General features: G+C 33.8%; 3 protein-coding genes across 4 annotated transcripts; 2 read left to right on the top strand and 1 right to left on the bottom strand.

Moving 5' to 3' along the window:
- Positions 1 to 591: 591 nt before the first annotated feature.
- Positions 592 to 6,184, top strand: LOC125868541 (CRS2-associated factor 1, chloroplastic). The gene is made up of 5 exons (XM_049549167.1): positions 592 to 1,496; positions 2,325 to 2,452; positions 4,514 to 4,739; positions 4,821 to 4,948; positions 5,070 to 6,184. The coding sequence occupies exons 1-5, from the start codon at positions 677 to 679 to the stop codon at positions 6,060 to 6,062; spliced, it is 2,295 nt and encodes a 764-aa protein (XP_049405124.1). The 5' UTR covers positions 592 to 676; the 3' UTR covers positions 6,063 to 6,184.
- Positions 6,185 to 6,377: 193 nt separating this feature from the next.
- On the bottom strand, positions 6,378 to 8,466 carry LOC125868544 (sugar transport protein 14-like). Its single transcript, XM_049549170.1, has 4 exons — positions 8,250 to 8,466; positions 7,696 to 8,018; positions 6,997 to 7,626; positions 6,378 to 6,919 (listed from the first exon to the last, which is right to left on the bottom strand). The coding sequence occupies exons 1-4, from the start codon at positions 8,389 to 8,391 to the stop codon at positions 6,464 to 6,466; spliced, it is 1,551 nt and encodes a 516-aa protein (XP_049405127.1). The 5' UTR covers positions 8,392 to 8,466; the 3' UTR covers positions 6,378 to 6,463.
- Positions 8,467 to 19,139: 10,673 nt separating this feature from the next.
- LOC125868546 (uncharacterized) lies at positions 19,140 to 25,773 on the top strand. Of its 2 annotated transcripts, none has more exons than XM_049549172.1 (9): positions 19,140 to 19,277; positions 20,349 to 20,488; positions 20,601 to 20,865; positions 21,078 to 21,182; positions 21,320 to 21,448; positions 22,704 to 22,753; positions 23,879 to 23,976; positions 24,101 to 24,385; positions 25,142 to 25,773. In XM_049549172.1, exons 2-9 carry the CDS (start codon positions 20,419 to 20,421, stop codon positions 25,640 to 25,642), a joined length of 1,503 nt encoding a protein of 500 aa, XP_049405129.1. In that variant the 5' UTR covers positions 19,140 to 19,277; positions 20,349 to 20,418; the 3' UTR covers positions 25,643 to 25,773. The 2 variants fall into 2 exon arrangements, with proteins under 2 accessions (XP_049405129.1, XP_049405130.1); XM_049549173.1 differs by having other exon boundaries at positions 19,173 to 19,273.
- Positions 25,774 to 26,098: the final 325 nt, after the last annotated feature.

The following is a 26,098-nucleotide window of genomic DNA, read 5'->3' on the forward strand; positions in this document are numbered from 1 at the left end:
TGTTAACTAGTTGTAGTAGTTCGTTTCTTTGTATCGTACTACCTTTAAAGTTTTGTTTTCTAGTGTTACCAATTAGATTGTAGGAAAATGATTATGTAGTTGTCTAATTCTAAGAGACAGGGGATCGACTCTGGTTTTGTTACTATCACCTTTGGTAACAAAATTGTTCAGTTACAAAAAAAAAACTCTATGCATGTCTAAACTTGCAAATGAAGAACTGAATGTGTCTCCTCAGGAAAAAGAAGAAGTACGTTTTAGGTTTCAAAATGAAAGAGATGGGTGTTTTAATTAGATGGGTAATTAGATAATGGGGTGGATTAAATAAAGAGGTGAAGATGGGGTACTAATTTCAGCAAATGGAAATCTGTCACATAATAATAAATAATAATAAAATTAATTTAATAAAACTCAATTAGTTTTAAAGATAAGAGCGGATAAAAAAGGTAGAGTGAGGGATATTTTAAATCAAGTAGATAAATGAGTGGCAGTTAAAAATAAGATTTTCCTATAAAATTATGCATAATCATAAAATAAAAACAATAATAATCTTGGTCCCTCTCTAATCAACATAACAGATTTTATTTTTCATTCCTCATTTAAAAATATTGAGAAAAATAGTAATTTCTCGTTCGCATTTTTGAATGCCTTCATCTTCTTGTAGCAAAAACGTAGTGAAATGGGTTCAACAACCCTAATCCAATTCCCAATTTTCTCACCACCAGCTCCACCACACAGCCACCGTCCGGCGACTGAAATCCGCTTCTCACGGTGGAACAATGCCAACGCCGAAAAATTCATCCGCCATGAACGAACTCAGAAGGAAATCGAAGATGAAATCCGCTTCCATAAGCGTTTCGATTCTGTCCTTAACATTGCCAATAATTACAACCCTGCCCCTCCATCACCAGTCACTGAAAAAACTTTCAAATCCGTTGGCACTCCTTCAGCTCCTTCTTCACCTTCCATCCCTGGGAAAAAGTCCAAGTATTCCAGAAATTTCCAGAACAACCCTCGTCAAATACACCCCGCATTTAAGCCTTTAGTTAGAACCCGCAAGATTCCAGATGAAACCCCTGATGAAACAGCAGGGAAATCAGCTATTGATATCAAAGTTGATGAAAATGGGGTCTGTTATGAATTTCCAGAAGCCCCCTTTGTATATCAATATAGTTATACTGAAACACCAAAGTTGAAGCCTAAAAAGTTACGTGAACCGTTAGTCTCACCATTTGGACCGGAGTCAATGCAGAGGCCATGGACAGGTCGGAAACCGTTGCCACCGAGCAAGAAGAAGCGTCCAGAATTTGATTCATTCCAGCTGCCTCCTCCCCATAAGAAAGGGGTCAAGCCGGTTCAGGCTCCTGGACCATTCCTGGCAGGTTCTGGGCCGAAGTACGTTAAATCTAGAGAAGAGGTATTGGGAGAGCCATTGACAAAGGAGGAGATGATGGAGCTTATAAATAGTTGTAAGAAAACAACACGGCAAATGAATATAGGTAAATTGCATTATTTTTAGACTTGGAAGATTGTGTTTTACTGTGAATTTGTTGTAGAATGTGAATTCTCTACTTCTACAAAAGTAGAAACTTTTCGAGCCGAGCTTGAAGGGCTAGTTTAATCTTTTTGCAATGTATAACATTTGGCACATATAATATCATTGAAGGATTTGTCCCTTAATCCCAGCCGTCACCCATTTCATTCTGATACTGAATAGAGCAGAATGGATACATCGATGCATGTACTAATACTAATGTTTCTTTTAACTGAGTGGTTCAACATCTTGTTTTGGAAACATGCAATCGCGCGGAACACGTTTCATTCTTACTTTCTGAATCCCCTTGATTGGTTCCTAGTATATGCAAGTTCTTTTAGGTTTGCAAAGCCTAATTGTTGTTGGCAGGTTGTACTCGCACAGATGCCTAATTCGTTGACTTATTTTTTCTGTTTTCTTGTTTCTATGGAATTGATTATTTGAGGAGAAGGAGAAGAAAGGAGGGAGTTTGGGAGGTGGATGTTGTGGGGTGTGTTCTGATGTATATATATTACTATATCAGGATGATTTGATTCATTCTTGGAAACGTTTACCCCGGACTCAATGTGAATAACTCAATTCTCATTAAAAGGCTTCTTCTGACCGAACGTTTTCTCTTTTCTTAATTTCAGTTCATTAGTGATGGTAGTTGGATTTATATTAAGGTATTAATGGTCCTTATAAAGTTCATAAAATGCTCTTTATAGATTCACTCTTCTCTGTTCATGTAAAAAAGAATATGCTGACACTGAATTTTGTTCACTTTGACTCTCAATACGTTTTCTGTTTCCAGGACGAGATGGCTTAACACATAACATGTTAGAGAACATCCATGCACATTGGAAGCGAAAAAGGGTGTGCAAGATAAAATGCAAGGGGGTGTGTACTGTGGACATGGACAATGTCTGTGAAAAGTTAGAGGTTGGTAGTGTTTATATATTTTACCCTTAGCAAGATGTTGTAACTGTTCTGTTTCTTTGGAATATTATCACTCCCAGTGAATCTAGGTCTTTGCAGGTTCTAATCTCATTGTAATTACTTTATTCCAAGCACTGGTAATTGCCCTGTCAAGTTGTAGCTTGAGGCACAGAATCAGATATGTTATTTTCATTTTCTTTGATAAATCTGCACATTTTTTTAGAAGGTTACAATTTATATTAGAAGCACAAAGGCTATGCAGACCATAATTATATATATAGAGAACCTAAAGTATACACAAAAATTCTATCATCCTTCAGAGAACCTAGAGCATCTATTATAGTTTCAGAGGCCAGTGAGTATTCATGTTTACACCAAAAATGAAATTGCATTACACATTTCATCTTTATCTTCTGAATTGTGCTTGCATTATCTTCAAAGTATCTTGAGTTCCTTTCTTTTCAAACAGTCCACCATATGCAAGCAGGGTTCAAATCCAAGTATTCTTTTGAGCTGCAGGTTTTCTCCCCTTGTTCTAGCATGACAACATATCTTTAGTGCTATTTGGCATGACCCAATGTGTCCCTGTTAGTGCTAGAAAAATATTCCAGACCTAGACACACTGTACAGTGAAGGAACAAATCACTGATAGTTTCAGCCTCTCTACCACATAGGTGACATCCAGAACATAGTTGTACTTCCCTCTTCATTAGATTGTCCTCAGTTAAGAAGGCATTCCTAGATACCAACCAAACTAAAGAAGACACTTTGTAGGGTACTTTCACTTCCCAAATATGTTTCTAGGACCAAAAATCAGTCATAGTATTGGTTGGATTTATCACATCTGAAAGGAAGCTTTGACAGAAAATCTACCTGAGCTGTGACCGAACCACCATATCTTATCATCATTCTGACTAAGAGGTGTTTGGATCGACTTAAAAGTTGGTCAAACCTACTTTTAAGTCAGGTTTTGACTTCTGGAAGTGTTTGGCAAATATAAAAAATAACTTAAAATAAGTTACGAAGTGTTTGGCAAGGAAAAAAATGACTTAAAATAAGTCAGAAACCACAAGTAGGTCTCCCCCTACTAATTATTTTTTGACTTAAAAGTCATTTCAGTTTGACTTTTTATTTTTGACTTAAAAGCTACTTTTTTTAAGCTAATCCAAACGGGCACTAAAACCTGTGAACTGATTGAGTGTATTGTAGAATTCAGAAAATCTACTGATTTCCCAGTCATTTAGGAATCTTATACACCTAAGGTTCCATTCTTGAGCTGATCAGACTTTATAGATAGTAGCCTTCTGTTGCCAATTTATTGAGAAAAGATCAGGAAACCTTGTCTTCAGAGGCCCTGTCCCAACCAGTTGTCTTCCCCAAAAGGAGTGTTCTGCCAACTGCCCACTGTATAGCTGATATTGTCATTGAATATTTGGCAGATAATTTTGATTGACTTCCAAACATTTACACCATATGTAGTGGAAATTACCTTTGTTTTCTGAGGCCCTTCCTCCCCATAAGTGTCTTTCATTACCATCCTTCTTAAAGATTGTTCTTCATTTGTTTATCTCTGGTTTTGTCTCCTCAGGTTCTTTATCCCCGTGCCTCCCTGCTTCTTGCTAAGTGTGACAGTTTTCCATTTACCAAATGAACTCTTTTTTCCTTTATACCTTGCCATAGAAAGTTTCTCCTTAGGGCATCCATTCTCCTTTCTATTTTGGTGGTATAGGAAACAGCAACATTGTATCATCCAATACACTATTAATGAGCACTTGCCTGCCTTAAAGAGAGGCATTGACTTTTCCTCCTAAAGTGAAGAATCTGTCCTTCTTGCTGAAGAAGTTCTCTTAACAAGAAGATACACCTGCCATTATAACTGTTCCTTTTTTTTTTTTAAAGGGAACCGTTCTAACTATTTCTCTCATTGAAGGCTAAATAGAATCTCCGTCAATACTAAAGTTGATCATTTATCTTGTTTTTCTCTAGTACAAGCTATTCTTTTTCTTACAGGCGCCTCGTCTAGTTATTTGACATGATTTAAATTTTGGTATCCTATATGTACAGGAGAAGACAGGTGGGAAAATTATCTATCATAAAGGTGGTTTGATATACCTTTTCCGTGGTCGAAACTACAACTACAAGACTCGGCCACGCTTTCCTCTCATGTTATGGCGGCCTGTAACTCCTGTCTACCCAAGGTTGGTTCAACGAGTTCCAGAGGGTCTGACTTTAGAGGAAGCAACTTTAATGCGCAAAAAAGGACGCAATCTGATACCTATCTGCAAGCTTGGTCTGTTTTCCATTTATTTTTCCTATGTGTGGTTTACTCAACAAGAAATCTCTCCAATAATAAGTTTTGAATGTTTTGCAGCAAAAAATGGGGTGTATTGTGACCTTGTAAAGAATGTCAGAGAAGCATTTGAAGCTTGTGAATTGGTGTCTATAAATTGTCAAGGATTGAACCCAAGTGACTATAGGAAGATAGGTGCCAAGCTTAAGGTAAAGTGATTCCCAGTACCAGTGGTAAATGCTTTAGTATACACAATTATTTTTGGGAAAGAAAAAAGAAGTGCAAAAAATTATGACCTCATTACTGTAAGTTGCTTTTTCATAACTGTAGGATCTTGTCCCATGTGCGTTAATCTCTTTTGAGCAAGAGCACATACTCATGTGGAGAGGACGGGATTGGGTATCCTCTCTACCTGAAGACAGAGACAATGATTCTGATAAAGCTGCTAACACTAACCGATCCTTTGAAGTCCAAGTGGTTGCATCTACTTCTGGAAGTCCACGCTTACCAATTACAGACATGAATACTTGCAATCTCAGTGCTAACACTTTTCCTCTGGGTGAGGAAGATGAAGAGTATGTTAGAAGGGACGGAACAAAGGAAGATAGGTCGGAGGATCACTATCTGGAATCTTCCAATAAGGTTCCTTTAGATGTTTGTTCTGTTACAACGACAGGGACAAGTGAAAGCGAAATCCCTCTGGTGTATGCAGGAGATACAGGTGACAATTCTAGAATTCTGAGTGACTGCCGTGAATGCAAAACAAGGTTGGATGATTCAGTGGTGGATACAGAAAATGAGTTGGAGAGCGCTTCAGATGATGTAGAAAACAAGTTTGATTCCTCATCTTTGGTTCCCTTGACTGGTTACAAGGTGCATTCTCTAACGGTAGATACAAACCAAAACTGTCAGCTGGTAAGCTCAATCAAGCCATGTACGGAAGGAATTTTACTACTTTGGAAGCAGGCTATTGAAAGTGGGAGTGCAGTTCTATTAGATGATTCTAGTATCGATGCTGACATTGTCTATCAAAGGGCTGTTGCTCTCTCTACGTCTGCCCCACCTGGACCAGTTTTTCAGCATCAACCTAAGAAAGTGTCAGTTCAAAGACGCGGGGAAGAGGAAATTGGTGATTTGGAGGTAGGATGCACCAAATTAGATACTCCAGCTTCTTCGAGAAAAGAAACTGCTGTTTCAGGTAGAAAGGTCAATTCGACAACGAGTACGAGGAAGGAGAAGTTAAAGGGTATTCGAGAAGATTATCTGAATGTAGTACCAAAAGGAAGCTTAGGAGTAGACGAACTTGCCAAATTACTAGCATAGCTTTATGAAATGAATAACAATATTTCAACGATCAAGTCAGTTATTCTTTTCTAAAATGTCAATATGTCATGGTATGTTTTCCTGTAATTTATCTGTATACGTCAATGTACTTCTTTCCTTTTTGTTCTTTTATTCATGTTGGCTCTCTTTAAGTATTTCTGCCATTTGATAACTTGTAAACCCATATATAAGCTTAATTACACGGCGATATGATAATTTTGTTGAGTAAGACTTAAACATGTTAATAAATGATATTTGGAGAGCATATTGAAAAACATGAAGAGATGTTCATATAGTTTTCATTCCTGAAGGAACTAGTAGTAGTATAATCTTTGAAGAATGTCCACTTCATTCACTCATGGAACAAATGCCTATCTCCATTCTCTGGAATCCAGGTTCTCTTAGATTGGTGGTAGAGACTTTGTGTCCAAACCACGTTCATTCTCTTCTGGGGTGCAGTATCTTTTCCAGAACCAATGATTTTGCCAAAGCAAGTATATTTCCTCTATGGGAACCTGCTTTGTCTCAGGCAAGAGGAAGAAGATGAAGCAGCTCATGATGAATATCAAGCCCGCGAACAGCAGAAAAATTCCATATTTGAGGTGACAGAGAGACACAAGGAAGCATTGTGCAATGAGGGCTGTGAAGATCATATTGACACAGACCACCATGCTCTGTCCTGCAGATCTTGTTTCCAGGGGAAATAGTTCACTTGGTACCAGCCAACCTAAGGGACCCCAAGACCTTCCATATGCGACGACAAATATGCAGATTATGACTACAAGGAAGATGCCAATTCCTTTTGGGAGTTCTTCACCTTCTCCAAACTTCAAAGCTAGAGTAACTGCAACTGCTACCTGTGAAGCAAACTTTCAGTCAAGTATATGCTATAATGAAAGCCTTGTTAGGAAGAATTTGAAAGCAGAAATTTTACCAAGACACATATCATTTCAACTCCAGCTTCCAGAAAGAAAGCTCTTCTTCCAAACTTGTCAACAAAAGCCATTGAAATAAATGTAGCTAGAACAAGTGCACCACTGGTTATAGCAGATGAATACAATGATGCTCCTGAGCCAAATCCTAAGCTCTGAAATATGACAGGGGCGTAGAAAAGAATGGAGTTCATGCCGGTAAGCTGTTGGAATGCTGGGATCCCCAAAGCTGCTATTACCAATTGGGGACGGTTCTTCCTCTTGAGGAGATTCCTGAATGGATCTTTTATGGCTCTCGCAGCATCACTTGCATCTTTAAGATCAGCAAACTCTGCATCAACTTTTGTGGTACCTCTAATTTTCTCCAATACTTGTCTTGCTTCCTGTAATTTACCCTGTTCTACGAGACTGTTTGGGGTCTCAGGAAGAAAAAGCCCACCAATAAACATAACTGTAGCAGGAACTGTGGCTAAGCCAAGTGATAATCGCCATCCCCATGGATGAATTTTATCAGTTGCATAATTGATAAAGTTGGCTATCAATATCCCCAAGCAAGTTGTGAGTTGAAACAGTTGGTTAACTGCTCCTCGAACTTTTGCAGGTGCCATTTCTGAGAGATACAGAGGGACTGCCTGAAGAAGAAGTTAAATCTGTCAGCAAGTTGTAATGTCCTTGTACATAGAGATCAAAAATTGACTTACCTGATTGCCAAATCCAATGCCAACTCCAAGAAGACATCGACCAACAATCAGCATTGCAATGTTCTTTGCAAAAGCATTAAGTATTGCACCAAGAAAAAAACTGACTGCTCCACAAAGTATACTGGCTCGACGCCCTTTGTTGCGGGTAACATGTGAAGCACCAAATGTTGAAACAAGTGCAGCAAAGTACAAAGAGGAAGTAAACAAGGTGAGTATCTGATTGTCATATTTACAGTAATCAGTTTCTTTGAGATGTGCATGCTTCCTTCTGTACACTTTGGGGAAAAACTCTTTCAAGAAATCATCCATGGAAGTCACCCCACCTTAAAAACCACAAATTAGAATCAGAATTTTTCTTGCTACAATTAAATGATTCATAAAACAAAACAGACACAAAAATCAATTTACTGATATCTACAAGCCTTTGTATTTTGTACATCTAGTAACAAATTTAGGTCTCTTGGTGTATTCGAACAATGATACAAATGACTTGAGAAATACTTTCCTAAACAGATCAGGAAAAAAAAAAAGGATGGTTTTTGATTAATACTGACCAGAAACACCAAGATCGTAGCCAAAAAGAGATCCTCCCATTGCTGCAACCACACAAGCAAAAATAAAATAGCCAGTTATCTTATACTCATACAGATGAGCTCTTTTTCCTCCCTTGTCATCACTAAATCCTCCACCAGCCATACTTTTCTTCTTCTTTCACAAATGTAGAAACTAATGTAGTATTCCTATTTATGCATATCTTTACTTCATCCACTTGCACTCTTTTGGTCAAAGTGTTTACTACAATTGTCACAAAAGGAAAAATATATTTTTAAAGAAATAGATTAAGACAAATAAAAACGGATAAAATATTAATTAATGTTAGGAAAGTAAATAAATGGCTGATTATGTACGTTGCTCTCTTTATTTTTCTAAGGCAAGTTGGTATTGCTTTGATCTCCTACCATTTTTGTCCATAGCGTTGACCCAACTGTCCTAACAATAGAAAATTGCTGGCAGTCTTAACGGACTACATACTAACCAATAGAAAAATTCGATTAAATTCAAATTCACATAAAAAAAAAATTATATTGGAGACAAAATGCTCCCTAACAAAAGCAATTCCATATTCAAGTGGGACATACTAACTTTCGCTTATTATTCACATGTAATGACGTTTTTGTGAATGTGACATGTTTGAAAATTTATTACTTTACTCAAAACTCTGAGATACCTAACCTTTCTCTGCAAATCATTTTATATCTTTCATATGTGAGAGCGAAATTTTAATCAGATGCCTGAAATCTAATCAAATGTCATATATATTTATTTAATTTTTTTACACTTTTTAAGATGCAAATTATTATTTAACTTTTTTATAAGTGACTTTTTTGACTCTTTTTTCTAGTAAATTATTAGTTTTAGGTAAATTTTTATCAATTTAACGTTGAAAATTATCCTTTCTAAGATAATCGTTATATGAATTGTAGACATAATTTTGTAAGTAATAAGTTGACAAATTTTAAATAAAGATAAGAATTAGAATTATAGAATCTAATTCAAAAAGTTGATTTCTTGGTCCACACTTTAATATGTTTGTTGTAATGCTTGAAAATTTAAAACGATTTAAGGATAGTATTCGTACTTCACTTTGTTTAATACTTTTGGACTATTGATTCATATTTTTGAAGAAGGAAAATACAAAGAGAGTTTAAAAAAATAGGAATATTAGCAAAAGAATGGAATTAAGGAGAATAAAATAATATATATATATATATATATATATATATATTAAAACACTATTTATCTGATGCAAATTTGAATTACTCTGTCAATGAACTTAGAAAGAATATTCCATAACTTCTGTCCAACATGAAAGAAAAAATGTTCTTTAAGTTATCAAAAGTATCATGTGGTATTCATAAAATATCCATTGCTAGTTGTTGCTAGTCATAGACATGAATTATTGAGATAAATATAACTTCTGTTAGGTAGATCGTTATATTTTTTTAATACTGAGTTTAATAGTGTAATGTACGTACCTATGACTTTTGAGTAAAAAAGAAAAAGTTGTATTAATTAATGGAGAGTTAGTTGATGGTTGTCTTGATGATACAATAATGAAATCTCCTGAATTGTTAGTTGCATATTAAAAAGTCAACAAGGTTACCCTTATCCAATGTACACCACAAATAGATAAGGTTTCATGATATTTTTTATTCGAAATATGGTACAATTGAATTTATAACACAGAGGGTGTTTGAATTGGCTTAAAAGTTGGTCAAACTTATTTTTAAATCAGTTTTTTACTTTTGAAAGTGTTAGAAAAATATTAAAAATAACTTAAAATAAGTCAAAAATAATTTAAAATAAGTTAGGAAGTGTTTAGCAAGGTCAAAAATGACTTAAAATAAGTTTAAAATGGCTTAAAATAAGTCAAAAATCAAAGTCTCGCCCTACTTTTTATTTTTTGACTTAAAAGTCATTTCATTTTGACTCTTTATTTTTTACTTAAAAACTACTTTTTAAGACAATCCAAATGGATGTGTTTTAGGGAAAGAAAAAGTTGTTTTTCAAAATTGATTTCAACTCTTTATGAAATAATCAACTTTTTGAAAATGTCAGCATTTAATTTTTAAAGGAAAATCAGGAAACTTTTAAATAATTCCAAAAAGATTTAAAACAGAAAAATCTTTCAAAATTTCAAAGGGTAAAAGGTTTTTATTTTCATATTAAGAAAGTTTTACACACCGCTTACATGCGGTTAACTGACGATTTGAAAACTTTATTTGATTAACTTTTGGGGAAAATGCTTAAAAAGTAAATAAAGAATATTAAAACATTATTTGAAAAAAGAAATAAACTTAAAACACTTTAAATAAATTGAGAGTGATTTAAGACTTGACAAAATATGATTATGTTTGAAAAACACTTGAATCATTTTGAAAAGATAATAACTTGAATCAAATTTTAAACAAGTAAAAGATTTGGACCAAAACATTTGAATAAATAAATACAAGAGTTGATTAAATCTTTTAATTAAATGAACCCACACAAAAGAAAGTAAATTTTTTTTAGGAATCTCATAGTGTAAAGAGCAAATTATATCATATTCCTATCTTTTTTCAATTTATAAAAATCTCTTCAAATTTGTGTCATCCGGATGCATCTCATTCATCCGGATACATAACAGTTGACAGTGGCGAATTTAGAGCCAAAAAGTAGGGCACCGGCACCCGTGATCTCTTCGTAAAATTAGATATTTTATATATATATTTTTTAAGATTTTGTATAATATTATATTCTGGCACCCGTACTACAAGAAGTCTAAATGGTCCACATGGTTAAATGTTAAGCTTTTGACCTTGAGGATTAAGGATCATTTTTCACTTCAATACATTTTACTTGGTGCACCCATGTTCGAAAAATCCTAAATTCGCCTCTGACAGTTGATACATTAGATAACTTGTCTGTTGAGATTAAAAAGGAAATTAAAGCGTAAAATTAAATGTCTATTCCCCAAAATCATACAAATTAAATCGATGACAATCTCTCCCAAATTGTAACAACTTTAAACAATTCAAATTTCAAAGTTTCTTCTATCACATCGTAACTGATTCAAAAAAGTCAAAAATAGTAGTTATGTATCAAATACATTTAGTATAAATTCGAATTTATGTATCATGCCTAAAAAGTTAGTGTTTGATACATTACTATTTATGTATCTTATTTTGTTTGAGAATACTGTATTTTATAAAAGATATATCATACATGTAATTGTTCTCAATAACACTTTTTTGTGTGTGATACATAACACAGTGATGAGTTCATCCAAACGGATTTGTTATAAAAGCATTAGTGTTTATGTATCAACAATAATTTTTGATAATGTCTATAGATACATAACCTTCTAGTTGAATAAGTTTGGATGTATGTATCTGGTAGTAAAAGATAACAAAATTTGTAATAATTATGTACCAAGTACATAACTATGAACATGATGCGTACTGATTTGTGTTTTAATAAATTAAGGTTATGTATCAAAACTAATACTTGAGCACGATAACTTGTGCATGATGAAATTGTAATGTATCATAATGTTGAAACGAAGGCAATCAGGCATTGCTCATTAATTTAAGAATCAAAAATAACTAAATACATTAAAAATCTGAACTCATATGTATAAGAAACAGATGAACAAGAAAATATCAAAAAGAAATCAAACAATCTGATAAAGCAAAAAAAATAATGAATAAATTCTTCTACACTTTCTCCTTTGCTCTGTATCAACTCCCGCAATTTTTTTCCACTTTCAACAATGGTGTCACCCATAGATATCGATCTAAAGCCCGCACCGAAGCCACCAACAACTCGACCTTTCCCCTCTTTTTTGGGTGTTCTTCTACGATCGATTTTAAAGTTGAAGATGCATTCTTTTTCGATTAATTGGGTAATCAATATTATGTGAAGTTAATTGAGTAATCCCAATACTAAAAGAAGGAGCATCATCCATATTTATAAGAACGTTAAAGATGAAAAAATTTAAAAAAATAGAACAAAAAACGATGAACCGTAAGTTAGAGAAGAAGAAAAACTATCTATTGAGAAAGTTGAAATTGATTGACTGGAGAGACAAAAAAATTGAAATTCAAAATTGTAATGAAGGAAGTAATTGTTGTGATTAAGGGAGTGAAAATAGGAAGAAATTGAAGGAGTGAAAATAGGAAGAGAGAAACGTGTATTTGGGAGTTAGAAGTTATGTATCCGGATGAGTGGGTTTTGGAGGAAAAACATGAATTTTTGTAATATTTTAAATGGTAGAGAATATAGAAAATATGGTAAATAAGGGTGTGTAGATTGGTAATTTTTCCCAAAAGAAATTAGTTCTTCTTTTAGAGAATTTAATTAAGTTAAACTAAAATTAGAACATCCAAACAAAATAACAAGGCAAAATGACACAAATCCCCCCCATAAGTTTACTTATTACTATTTTCCCTTAATAGTTTTATTAATCCCCAAAATCCCTCTTTTTCTCTTTTAAGTAAAAAAATCTCACGGATACAATATTGGGCCTTTCCTACGCTAAAAATCAGAGTTCATTCTTTTCTTTTTTCTCTCCTAAAACTTCTCCACATTTTCTTTGACAGTTGATTTCTCCAATATTCTTCAAAATCAAGTATCTCTTTGTGTATACTCTAGGTAAATTTGGTACAACAACAACAACCCAGTGAAATCCCACTAGGTGGGGTCTGGGGAGGGTAAATTTGGTACTTTTCTTGTAAACCTCTTTTGTTTCTTCTTATTCTGTTGAAATACTCTTTTATTTGTTCTTCTAATTGTTGAATCAGATGGATGATGCTAACACTAATCGGATATATGACTATAAAGATATTGGTTGGACGGAGAACAGATCCAAAAGCCTACACGACCCATTGTTAATGGCGAATGTAAAAGATGGAAAGAAGAAAAACGGTTTTGCTTCATCTTCAAAAACCGTTCCTAAAACCCCCAAAAAAATGGGTCGAAAATTTGCTCCTCCAATTTCTCGACCTCCATTACCTGATGTTAGATTTTAGTTCTTCTTCTTTCGAATGTTGTAATTTTTTTTGTTAGTTAATCAATTTATGATACAAAAAATGCACAAATTCAGGTCTCTTATTTAATGTATCGTTATTATCTGTAATTAATTTATACACTAACTCTAACTAAGTCAAATTAGAATGTATTTTATTTCAACTGTTATAACATGCATTGTTCAGTAGATCTCAGTCATTAATGTATCGTTTGTGTTTTGTTTATGGGTTTGTGTATGTATATCTGCTATTCCAAGTTTCATACTAAATATTGTATCAGTTACATATAATGTGTTTTATTTATGGTCTGTATGTGTATCGTATGTGTTTTGTTTGTGGGTCTATTTGTGTATCTGTTATTTTTTGTATCTCAGTCATTGATGTGTCTTTCTTAATAATATGTTGTTATTTTTGCATAATATTTTGTTATGTTTTTGGATTCTTCCAGACTATGAGTTATGTTATCAAGCAAATCCTTACACTCTATTTGAAATTTGGTGCAACATACAAGAATGACTTTGTACAAGATTTGAAAAAGTACATGAATGTCGAGGCTTTCGAGTTGTTTACAAATTCTATTTTCGTACTATTTCAACAAATTTCAACGATACATTAATCAGAACAATCATATATTGATACATTAACACATGAAATATACTAGACACAGTTATAGTATCATAATTTCAGCTTGTAATGTTTTCGTACTGTTTCAACAAATCTCAACGATACATTAGTCATAACAATCATATATTGATACATTATCATATGAAATAAACTAGACACAGTTATTGTATCATAATTTTAGACAGTAACGTTTTCTTACTGTTTCAACAAATTTCAACGATACATTAATTAGAACAATCATATATTGATACATTATCATATGAAATAAATTAGACACAATTATTGTATCATAATTTTAGACAGTAACGTTTTCTTACTGTTTCAACAAATTTCAACGATACATTAATCAGAACAATCATATATTGGTACATTAACACATGACATAAACTAGACACAGGTATTGTATTATAATTTTAGCCTGTAATGTTTCTGTACTGTTTCAACAAATTTCAACGATACATTAATCAGAACAATCATATATTGATACATTAACACATGAAATAAACTAGACACAGTTAATTAATAATGTATCCTCATCATATATTTAATGTATCAGTGCTGAAGTATTGTATCCATGTTTTAAATTTTTGAGGGATTTCAGTCATTTTAAACTTATAAGGGACAAATGGTCAATTTGGCTTTAAAGCATGTGATTTGTGTCCTTTGCCCAAACAACAATTCAATATTTAAAGCTAAAATATCAAAAGAGGACTACTTTAGGCCCAAAAGTCAGGTTTTGTTTGCCTGACTGACTTTGGGCCTTCAACTGCTGATCATCTTGGGCTTTGGCCTATTTTAGTCCCTATATCATTGTGAATACAATATTGTATATCATGTATACTGTTGTATATATCCAATCTATACTGATGCATATAACTTAATTCTTGGCTCCCGAGACCCTGTAATTTAGCTTCCCTTTCATATGTAAAACAACTATCATGGATGACTCGAATAGAGGTGTTGGGTGTAACGCATCCCGAGATGCAAAGTAAAATATGGATTCCAAGACATTATGAGAGTAATGAGATGGTATGGCAGGTTAAAGAGCACGTCAAATAAAAGACCACTCTAGATTTCTCCAAATCTAATTTAAAGAGCATGTTGCCTATTTTAACATTCTTAGTTTGAAAGCTAGAAAGGATTTCTTGCACAAGGACTGCATTATCTACAACCCGTCAGTCGGACTAATTGTGGACTATAAGTAAGGTTTGAGTCGCTGGACTATAAGCTTAGTAACTAATTTGTAAGTAGTGTTGCAGAAGAAACTGATGATTAGTAGTAGGGTATTTGACCTTAGGAATGAGCCATAAAATGTTTTATTAACATCCGGAGGCATCTTAGCAGTGACAAAAAACATTTTTGTTAGGGAATTACCCACTGTTGACCAGTATTTCTAGAAAAAAAACTGGGGCTTTTAATTTTAAAAGGTTTTCTCACAATTAAGGAATCATGATTGGTGAAATATTTTCTCACCCATGGTTTAAGGAGCTATTATATGATGTTTTAAGCTTGTATTAGTAACTTAATTGTGCTTTTTTTCATGTTTGATAATAATATGTTTATGAATATTCCTTTGAGATTTTACTTAGCACCAAGAGGATATTGAGATGGAAGCTCTCCTATCAGGAGAGTCTGAGTCTTTAATAGAAATCTCATTGTCCCTAACTATGTGCCCTTTTAGGATTGTCTCAAGTAACATAGATAGTGGATCCACGTAATCTAGAAGTTAAGGTCCTTACCTTAAAAATTAAGGACATCTTTTTTCGGTATAGGAGCAAGACACCGGATTCCACGTTATAGCTCAATTAATAGTAAATATCCCACAAAATGAACTAAGTTGTCCTTAAAGATTTAATGGAGTTTTTCTTATGAATTTGAGATGCATTGACCATGTTCGTGATTTATTATGTCTCTTAAAAAATATTTTACTATGTTTAGCTTGGTCATGCATATCATGTTTTCGGTTATGTCCCCTTATGATCATGTTTTATGTTTCCATGCATATCCTTCACACTTACATTCCATGTAATAATGCATGCTTGTGCCCACATCGTTTCACTAATGTAGGGTGTGACACACTCTCCTCCCGCGTATGGCTAGTTGATCACTTTAAGGATTTGAAGACGTGGTGAGTCCTCATATTTCGAGGATCATGTCACCTTTATTGCTTTCATAGTTCTTTACTTTTCGGATGTTGTACGTGGTATACATGTTACATTCCGACCACTTTTTTTTATGTACTAGATGGCTTATCAAGACTATGATAGACTTTTGCTTTAATGTCAAACTCTTTTATTCGTATGAGATTTCCTATTTTTGTCTATTATACTGTGTATATGTGTGTCAAGTAGCTTGTGTAGGGCCTCTCAGGATCTTATACAGTGTACCTTGGGTAGTGACAGTAAAATCATTAATTAAATCCATGGAAGAATCATGAAAACCCTGGAAATTTGGATATAGAAATCTTAAGAGAGATTTTAGGTTTCTTTTGGGACTCAATGGGTGGAGAGGACCCATTGATGAATTTTCCTCATGCCTTGATGAACCCTAGTCTTGAACTTGGAAGAGGAGACTTAAAGCTTGAAGAAATCCTAAATCACCTTTAAAGAATCCTTGAGAGCTTTTGGGGTTTGAGAGTCAATGGGGAGGGTTTTGGCCTTAGAAACAGTTATAGGTCTTAGGAAAAGTCTAGAAACGACGTAGTTTAAGGATTAAAAATGTAGGAAATGACCTAAATAACCCTAAAATTTTGTCGCAACATTTCTACGACTCCATGTACGGTACGTACTCTCTTCTACGGACGGTAATAGTCATCCATAAAACAAGTGTTGAAAATCCAACTTTTTGAATAAAAACCACAGGCCAAGGTCGATGGTTCATCATCTCTTTTACGGCCTGTACATCCTACTTGTAGAACAAGAGCTTGGAAAATTACCCTAAGTCCAGACACCCTTGTTCAGAATGTATTTTTTACTACGGTCCGTATTGACCCTTTGTGGAACTCAAGTGTGGAAAACTCAACTTTCTAAAGGCTACAATCACGACCCATGATGTCATTTACGACTGGCGTGGAACAAAGTACAGTTCGTACTTGCCCTCGTAAACTAGTTGCACTAACAACTTTTCTGCAACATTTTTTTTCCAAATCAACTTTTCTACTTTCGAGGTGTTGCACATCAAATTCAACCAATAATTACTTTAAGAATATGATGTTGCTTGTAGTATTATTCAAAGGTAGAGTCCATGCATGTAACTTTCCAACCGTTCAACTTGAGTTGGTTCAAGAGGAACCACTTTTAAATTTGAAGCAATATTATGGTGGGAAAAAACCACGTACCACAATGTAATAAACAAAATCAATTAAATATACCCAGGTTCAAAGTATTTTTTTTTAGATTGAAGCCTGTCATAAAACGGCATAGTAGATTCTCACAAGTCGGTTATTGATTTTTTTAATTATATTTTGAGGAACTATAGATGTAAAGAAGAAGAATGAAGTGTAGCATAATATATATTTTATTGAAGAAATTTTATGAACAGTACCAAGAGCTAGAGAACAAGCTCTTGATAGATCAAAACAATTAATTCTATCATGCTATAAGAATTAAAAGATTGAGAAATATTAAAATGAAGAAGCTAGCTAGCAAACCAAGTAAACAAAGGAAATAAAAGTTCCAAGGGATCTTTCTGGATTCAACAAATTAAACATTAAGTTTAAACGAAAAAGAACATTGAACAATACATAAACCAAGCAAATGAAGACATCACCACTCACCAGGCAGGCCAGTAAGAATTTTTTGATAGATCCGAAAAGAAAATATTCCGATTGAAAGTAAAGGAAAATTCAGTAAAATAACAAATGAAAAATAAAGGAGGTGTGGTGTACCTTTTTGTTAGTAGGAGCGGATCTTTGAGGAATTGGAATGAAACGGTTGTCTCCAAATTTGGGCACAAAACGAGTCTCTTGTTTTCCGTGGAACATAAAGGAATCTTTTTTAGAATAACAAATGTCAGAAAAATATACAAATGTGGAAGACAGACATAAAAATATACAAATGTGGAAGACAGACAGAAATACAACACGTGGATCATTTTCCATGGATGTGGAAATACGCGAGAAAGAAACAAGGATGGGAGAAGGAAAAATTACCTTTTTGAGAAACTCCCTCTTATATAGAATGAAATGATGATGATATAGATAGATAGATTCTATTTTTCTTATGTTGAGACGTGTCTCTTATTATACTCTCTTCTTTTTTATTTAGTTATTATCACCATTTTAAATTTCATATCCATTAAGAAACTTGACAAGTTTACCATTTATATCCTAATCTAGTGTTCTATTGAAATCAACTTTTCAATATATGAATATGAATATGAATATGAATATTTTAATTAATTAAATTGACCAATGAACATGAATTAATTATTTGTTTTCTTATGTTTGTCAAATTCATATTTTCAAGTCTATTAACTATCAAGGATATAATAAGAAGAATAATGTCATTTATGAACTCCTTTCGTTCCTTTTTAGTTGTCATGCATTTTCGAAAGTCCATTTGACTAAATTTTAAAGCTTAATTAGATCACATTGATTTGATATTTTAAAGTAAAAATTTGAATAATCAAAAACTATACGAAAAGTAATATAAATTTCAAAATAATTTTATATCAATACGATGAAAAAAATTCCAATAATAATTAAAATTTATATCGTTACAAAAATAACTATGATAATTAAAAAGAAATAAAAAAAATATTAAGAAACATATATTTTTTCCAAGTAAGAATGCCACATAAATAAGAACGGAGATAGAATTTATTGAGCATTTTGGTGGGCGATCCTTCCCAATGTGTTTTGACCGTGAGAAGAGTGTGTTGTAGAAGAGCTCTAAATTGATGGAGATCATTAAATTGAATTTGTAATGAAGAATCTCCCATCTGTACTTTCCTCTCTCACAAAGCAATCAAAGTTGACATGACTTCCTCAACACTCGACACGTGTCCTCTTAGATCCTCACGCTGTCCCAAATTACCTAAACACAAACACTTTTTTTCACCATTTTCAGTTTTTTTTACAGTTAATTTAATTTCGAAATCTGGAGAGAAAACCCATTTGTTTATGGTGTGAAAGTGGGCCATTATGTTGAAGCTTGTCGATAAAGATAGCTTGGGTCGTCTACTCTCCATTCTGTTTCCAATCAAATTCACAAGTAGATCGTGATAAGTACATCATTTTTATATTATATTTTTTGTAAATTTATGCTTTATATTGGGAATTGAGATAGATGTAGATTTTGGCTATATTTATGGGGCTAAACAATAGGATGCTTTTGGGTTTGTGCACTCTTTCAATGTTGGCCTTTGATTCTCATATCACACCCTATGTATGTAAGTTAGTCTCTTGCTTCTTGTGTAATTTGATTGCATGCATTTCAATTTCTCCTATTTTACATACTAGTCACTGTTTGGTGCCCTTCTGTTTCTTAGTTTTGCTGTTAAATATTAGTGTTTGAACCTAAGTTGTGTGGACTCTTCACTTTTGGTGCAGTACCTGTGTCGACACCACATAGGTGTGGGTGTGGGTGTGGTCAATCGATTTTGTGTATTTTTACCAACATTGATAGAGAATTTAAAGACAGATGCAATGATTTATGAAACTCCGCAACCAGTACTGTTGAATGTATAATGAACAGTTTATCATTTAAATAGCCATGTTATGCCAAAAGAATACTGTAGTAAGGAGATGCATTTCTACTTAATAGATTCAAATTTGCCTTATTAAATTTGTGCATTCCTTTCCTTCCAAATAATCTACCATAATTTAGGACATATTTCTATAAAATGTATTTTTGGACATTTGAATTATTTTAGCCGAATCCAGCACCCGTATCCATACCTAGATCTGTACTCCCGAATCGTATAATTTAGATCATGACAGATGACACCCGTACCCGAGTCCGTGTGATTGAACTGATGAGTGTTGAGGTTAAAGAAATAGTAGTATACCTTTCCTCAGCATGTAGGACTACGCGTGTTCTATTCATGACCATTCTTGTGTTAAAATGAACCTATCTTCCCTCGGATATGTTGAATTCATTTCTGTTGTAATTTTAAAAGAGGTTTATATAGTCTGATCTATTTGGGTTGAATGTAGTATGGGGGGTTAGTATATCTATAGAGAAATCATCGGCGTTTCCTGAGAAGTAAGTGTGAAGTGCGTTGTACTCATTACTTAATGTCATCTTTGACTTACATCAGTGTTCATATCTATTGGTTTTATGCTGTTTATTGCGACAACACGTTGCCTGAGACATATAAAGAGAGAGCTGTTATGATGAATGTTTCTGAGTTTGAGATTTCTTATCTTCCTCTCTAATTTTGAGAGTTGTGACATCTGGAAATATTTGATCTTTTCTTCTGCTGCTTGAATTCCTGATCTGATTTGGTGGTCCTTTGCAGGTTTCGTCTGTACTTGATCATTGTAATTCATAAACAGAAAGATCTTGATTAAGTTCTCTTCTGATGCAATATGGAGGATCCCTTTTTACATCTTGCAAGCTTGAGCTCTTATATAGCCCAGCAATTTGTTCAATTTATTGGTGAGTTCTCTAAAAAACTATGCATGTGCAAAATATAAAGTCCTTGAACATCTATTGTTTTATATTCGCTGTCTATGGCTTCCTATGTGATAAAGGTTTGATTCTATTGCAGAGGATCTTATCTGCAGAGATATCCTTGGGTGGTCAGAATATTTAGTTGACATTGGTGGTCTGCTTGTAAACTTTACCAGTGACAGGGGTTGTAGAACTGTTCCTGAGGCTTGTTCATTTCCTTCAAGAGTATCTGACACAGGAACAAGCTTTAGAATTCACGCAAGACGATCCTCCTATGCCATTGATAACTTGCCTGTAAATTCATTATTAGAAATTGTAAGAAGTAATCAAAGTTATGGAGGTTTCAGACTCATTTTTGAAGGGTAAACTTTTCATTTGTATGCTTTTCCCATCCTCCTTCGAGGTCATTGTGCAGGATATCTATGAATTCCTTGATTTCAGAACCAGAATTAGAACTCTGAACATAAGAAATCAACTTATCTTGGTTTTATTTTCTAGTAGCATATATCTCTTTCCGCCATTACATAGTCATGACTGTCCTAATTTATTCTGCAGTTGGTTGATCTGGTTGTAGGTTGATGCTTCCAGTATATGGTCTGAGATTCACTTGGAAACTTTCGTTGGCCTCTTGGAGGTGTTTCATATCTCATATCAGATGTGCTCTAGTTCAAGTTCAGAGGTTAGTAATCACTTCCTGACTGTCGGTAAATGATAAATATTTGAAGTTTGATGAGTATTTTAGATCATTTCTTCCATTTGACATTCAGCACCTTTACTTTTAGTTTCCTATTACTTACTCTTCACTAATCTCTTCAGTGTTATATCCCGTGTATGTACAACCTTGCGTGGGTCTTCTGATGACATTGGGTGGTTGCAACAAGCTACTGAAATGGCTCCTGTTGTTGATGGTTCAGCTAGATTTAGAGAACTACTACAAGATATTAGGTAAGATGATGGATCTTACTAGTCACTTCGAAAATAGAAACAAAGCCAGATAAGTCTCCCAAAATAAAGAGCACATATCTTGTCAGTGGTGAGTTCTTGGTCATTTTTTCTTTTTTATCAATTGACATAGGTGCTGAATAACATGAAAATGAAACCACATCAACTGCACACTATTAAACCATCAAGAAAGGGTTCTATGTTCAGCTGATGAGATTCTTTTCAAGGTTGTTGCCATGTTTCATGTTAATTTTGAGTTTTTTGTTTTACTGGCCCAACTTAGAACTCCAGGACTGATGACTTATATTGCTCGGAATGTGTGTTTTCTTCTACTTTTTTTTGGCTACTCTGTGTAGTGACAAAAGAAGGTATCTGTAACTTCTTAAAGTGATAGTCATGATATGGACTTTGTTAGTAGGATACTCCTACTGATTTGAATGAGATCAACCAAACCATATTATGTGCTTTTCATTTTGCTGATTCTCTATGTTATAGATTGACAAAGTTGTTTTGAAATATGGTACACAGCAATTTAAAAATCTGCGTTTCAGCAATACGAATCATTACCCTTGTACTTTAATGTTTACGAACAAAACTTGTCTGAATATGAATTCTTGCAAATATGACAAGTCCTGAAACAGCATTCTTGTTTCAAATCGTAACAGAAAAAACAAAAGGTCTTAACGTTGAGTTGTATTACTCTATGCCCATTAGTTTTTGGTTTCTCTGAAGTAATCTTTAGTAACTACAAATAAAGGAGGCACCAGGACATTTTATTCTGCATTTTCTTTTTGGCCTGTTAATATTAGGGGGAATGCTTTGCTTTCCGAGTTGCTAATATGGAAAATCACGTTGCCCTCCTTAAGATTTTTCTTCATATATAACCTGAAAGATTCATGTTTTAATCAATATAGCTGAGGATATATAGAAGCCATTGTATATATATTGTCCAACCATTAGATTCCTTCGCAAGTGGCTTTTGTTACTGAAGGATATGTGAAAACATATGAAAATTATCTTCATTTCTCTTGACTGTTTTTGGTCAACATTCTTTTGGAGTCCTATGCCACAATACAACTGTGTTAACCCAACAGGATTATCTCTACTTATCAATGAAATTTAGTCCTACTATTATGGTGAGTGTTCCTCAGATGTCTGTCTCTGGTTCAGTCTTCACATTAATTTGAATATTTCATTGCAACTGCCTAACTGCCAATTAACGACAATTTTTCGTTTGACTTTTTTCTTCCTTTTTTAGGAATGGACAGCACACACTACCTGATTCTTTTGTTTATCTACTGATTCCAGGTTTAATAAATCTCCTGCTGAATACTACTTTGTTGAAATTTAATTTTAGTTACTCCAGTCATTTTTAGCACATGCTTAGGTTTAGGATGAATTTTAATTTTAATTTTTTATTAGGTTATTTAAGTTGTTGAGATATTTTAGCTCTTTTGAATTGCAGATTTTCTGCATAATATGTGTTCAAGTTGACTATTTAAAACCCTCTTATGCTTAATAAAAATATTGAGAAACAATTCCAATCATTTTAAATCTTTTTGTTGCTCCACCATCTTTTTTAAAAAAACCAACAGTTGTATCAAGAGCCTCATTGATCTTATGGGATCTATGAGTTCTTCTAAAGAACTATTTTCAACCCATTTTTAACCGACATGGCTATTTCTAACCCGTACTTATTTTAACGCACAAGGCTATTTCAACCAATATCAATTTTGAATCCGTTTTTCAGCCATGACAAGCAACAAGTCTCTTTCAACGTCCCATAAGCTTTCATTGGCAAAAGCTTTCTGATTTAGTTAAGTGAAAATGAAATCGCATTTTGGAACCTATGTTTTATGGATGTTCGTGATGGAAGAAAATCCTTGTAACAGCTCCTTGCAAATCCTATCATTGTCTAGATTAAAGCACTTTGAAAAGAGCTTTCGAACTAGACAAGATTATTGAGGATTTTTTAAGCACAAAACCAACAGAAGAAAAGAAAGATCAATATATAAAAAATGTGCTAGTTCAAAAATAATCAAAAGAAACTAACTGTTAAAGCAGAAATTGAGGAACATTCTTTTAAATAGCAATAATTAAAGCAAAGGATTAGTGTTCAACTTTACATCTAGTTATTACAGTAATTTTTAGCGTAATAAGTTGCTTTGGTCTTAGATGAATTTGAATTTTAAATTTTTGCTAGGTTGTATTGAGATATTTTTTTTTTTTTTTTTGTATATTATGTGTTCAACTTGGTTGTTTAAAGTCTTCTTATGCTTAATAAAATTGTTGAGAAACAATTTTGATCAGTTTAAATCATTTTGTTACTCCACTATCTTTTTTTTAAAAAAAAACAATACTTTTTACTGGATTGTCAATATGTTCTGAATTCGTTCTCTTAGAGCTTTTCTTTTGGTGACATAATTGTAACAGGGTTTTTCAGCAATCACGGTCCTTTATATTTTGTGAGCACTAAGAAGTTTTTTTCGAAGATGGGGTTAACTTGCCATATTGCTAAGATACATAGTGAGGTATGTACTATTAGATTTTCAAAGTCTAGTCTGCTAACATATCAACTTGCTCTCTGGAATTCTTTTTAATGTTCTCCCAACTATCCTTTTCTGTTACTGTTGGTTCATTTATCACCAAATGAAGGCATCCGTGGAACAAAATGCGTGGGAACTGAAGCAATGCATCGAGGAGTTACATTGGGGATCAGGAAAACATGTCATGCTGCTTGGTCACAGTAAGGGTGGGGTTGATGCTGCCGCCGCTTTGTCAAAATATTGGCATGATTTAAAGGATAAAGTTGCAGGACTGGCATTTGTGCAGAGCCCTTATGGTGGAATACCTGTTGCATCAGATATTCTTCGTGACGGACAGATTGCTGACAAGGAAACACGAAGGATCATGGAGTTTTTACTATGCAAGTTAATTAAGGTAATTCCTTGGTCCACAACTATTTTGGGTTAGTTAAAAACTATAATGCTGAAGTGTCCCAACTCTTTTCCATGTTGTGATGTATAGCCAATTAAGTGCTTTTTTTAGCACTAGGATTTGCGCCAGTTCGCCAAACATTAGTGTTATTATATTGTACCTTAAAATTTGGTAGTACTACAAGGTAATACTGTCTTTTAATGCATATTTAAAAAGTTTTTGAGTACCTAAATTTCCCTTAGATCTTAATAACATCAAAAACAAAATATGAACATCTTTCGGAAACATGCCATTTAGATTTTTATCAGATATCGTCAACACACTTTATTTCCAAGTTAAGTGAACATACTGGATGCGAGATGTCTATTATTTACAACTTAGAATTATTTCCAAGTTGTCTGGTTCTTATAATAAAGGAGGACTAGAATATAAAGAAATGGAAGTTGTGTACGTATTAATTGGAAGTGTTACTCATTGAGAAACTTAGAATGTACTCCTGGTGATATTTACGTTCCTCTCCCCCCATGCGTTTTAAAAAGCATTTGTGAGATGGCTTACTGATTCTTCTACTACTAGACAAATTTGCTTAATAGGGTGAATTTTTGTCGTGATGATAAATGATCCATATACTCTTTCATATGTCTGTTCTACATATACCCATCGTGTACCTGTTTCACATTTCTCTTTCACTTTGTTCAGCTTTGTCTCTATGAATATGCGTGTTGTTTTGATTGACCAAGTTGAACTATTCTGTATTAGGGTGATATACGGGCATTAGAGGATCTAACATACGAGAAGCGAAAGGAGTTCTTAAAAAACCACAAGCTTCCTGATGATATTCCACTCATCTCCTTCCATTCTGAAGCAAGTATAGCACTGAATGTAATAGCAACAATGTCCCATATAGCACATGCAGAACTTCCGTGGCTACCTTTGCCCGGATTTGGTGACAATGAGTCGGAGAATGTGATCCAAGCAGGGTGCAAGGTGCCTGTCATAGTTCCTGTTTCTGCTGCACTGGCTCTTTGTGCTCTCCACCTGCAACTAAGGTATGGAGAGAAGAGTGATGGTCTAGTGACCTGTCGTGATGCTGAAGTTCCCGGGTCAGTGGTTGTAAAACCAGACATAAAGCTTGATCATGCTTGGATGGTTTATTCGTCATGGAGAAAGGACCCAAATGAAGCGGACGCTAGTGAAATGTGTGAGGCTCTCTTAACTATGCTTGTGGAACTTGGTATGAAACGAAAGGAAGTTTGTTGACTATGTATGCGATGTTAGATTGAATCCTTTGAACAATCAAGTTCCCTGATAACTAGATGGAACTGAAATATCAGATGTTTTTTCCAACCTACTCTGATTAATGTCTAGATATGGTTTTGTTTTAGCTAGTACGTATAATCTCTGAGAAGTACCAGTTAGTTCCATTTTCACCTATCTTGTGTGGCACCTCAGAAAAAAGAAATATGAATTCAAATTGCAATAAGCAAGTAATTTAGTCATCACTTAACATGACATTGGTCAAGAATGTCAGGTTGCTTTATTTGGAAATCATTAATTACTATCTCCGTCCACTTTTAATTGTCATAGTTTCTTTTTTTAAAGTTAAATAATAATAACTTTAACTAACATTTTACGATTATTTTTTCATCATATTGATATGCAAAAAATTGGATTTATAGTACTTTTCGTATAGGTTTTGAATATCTAAATTTTTTG

This window comes from Solanum stenotomum, chromosome 6 (assembly GCF_019186545.1).
Source record: "Solanum stenotomum isolate F172 chromosome 6, ASM1918654v1, whole genome shotgun sequence".
Taxonomy (NCBI): Eukaryota; Viridiplantae; Streptophyta; class Magnoliopsida; order Solanales; family Solanaceae; genus Solanum; species Solanum stenotomum.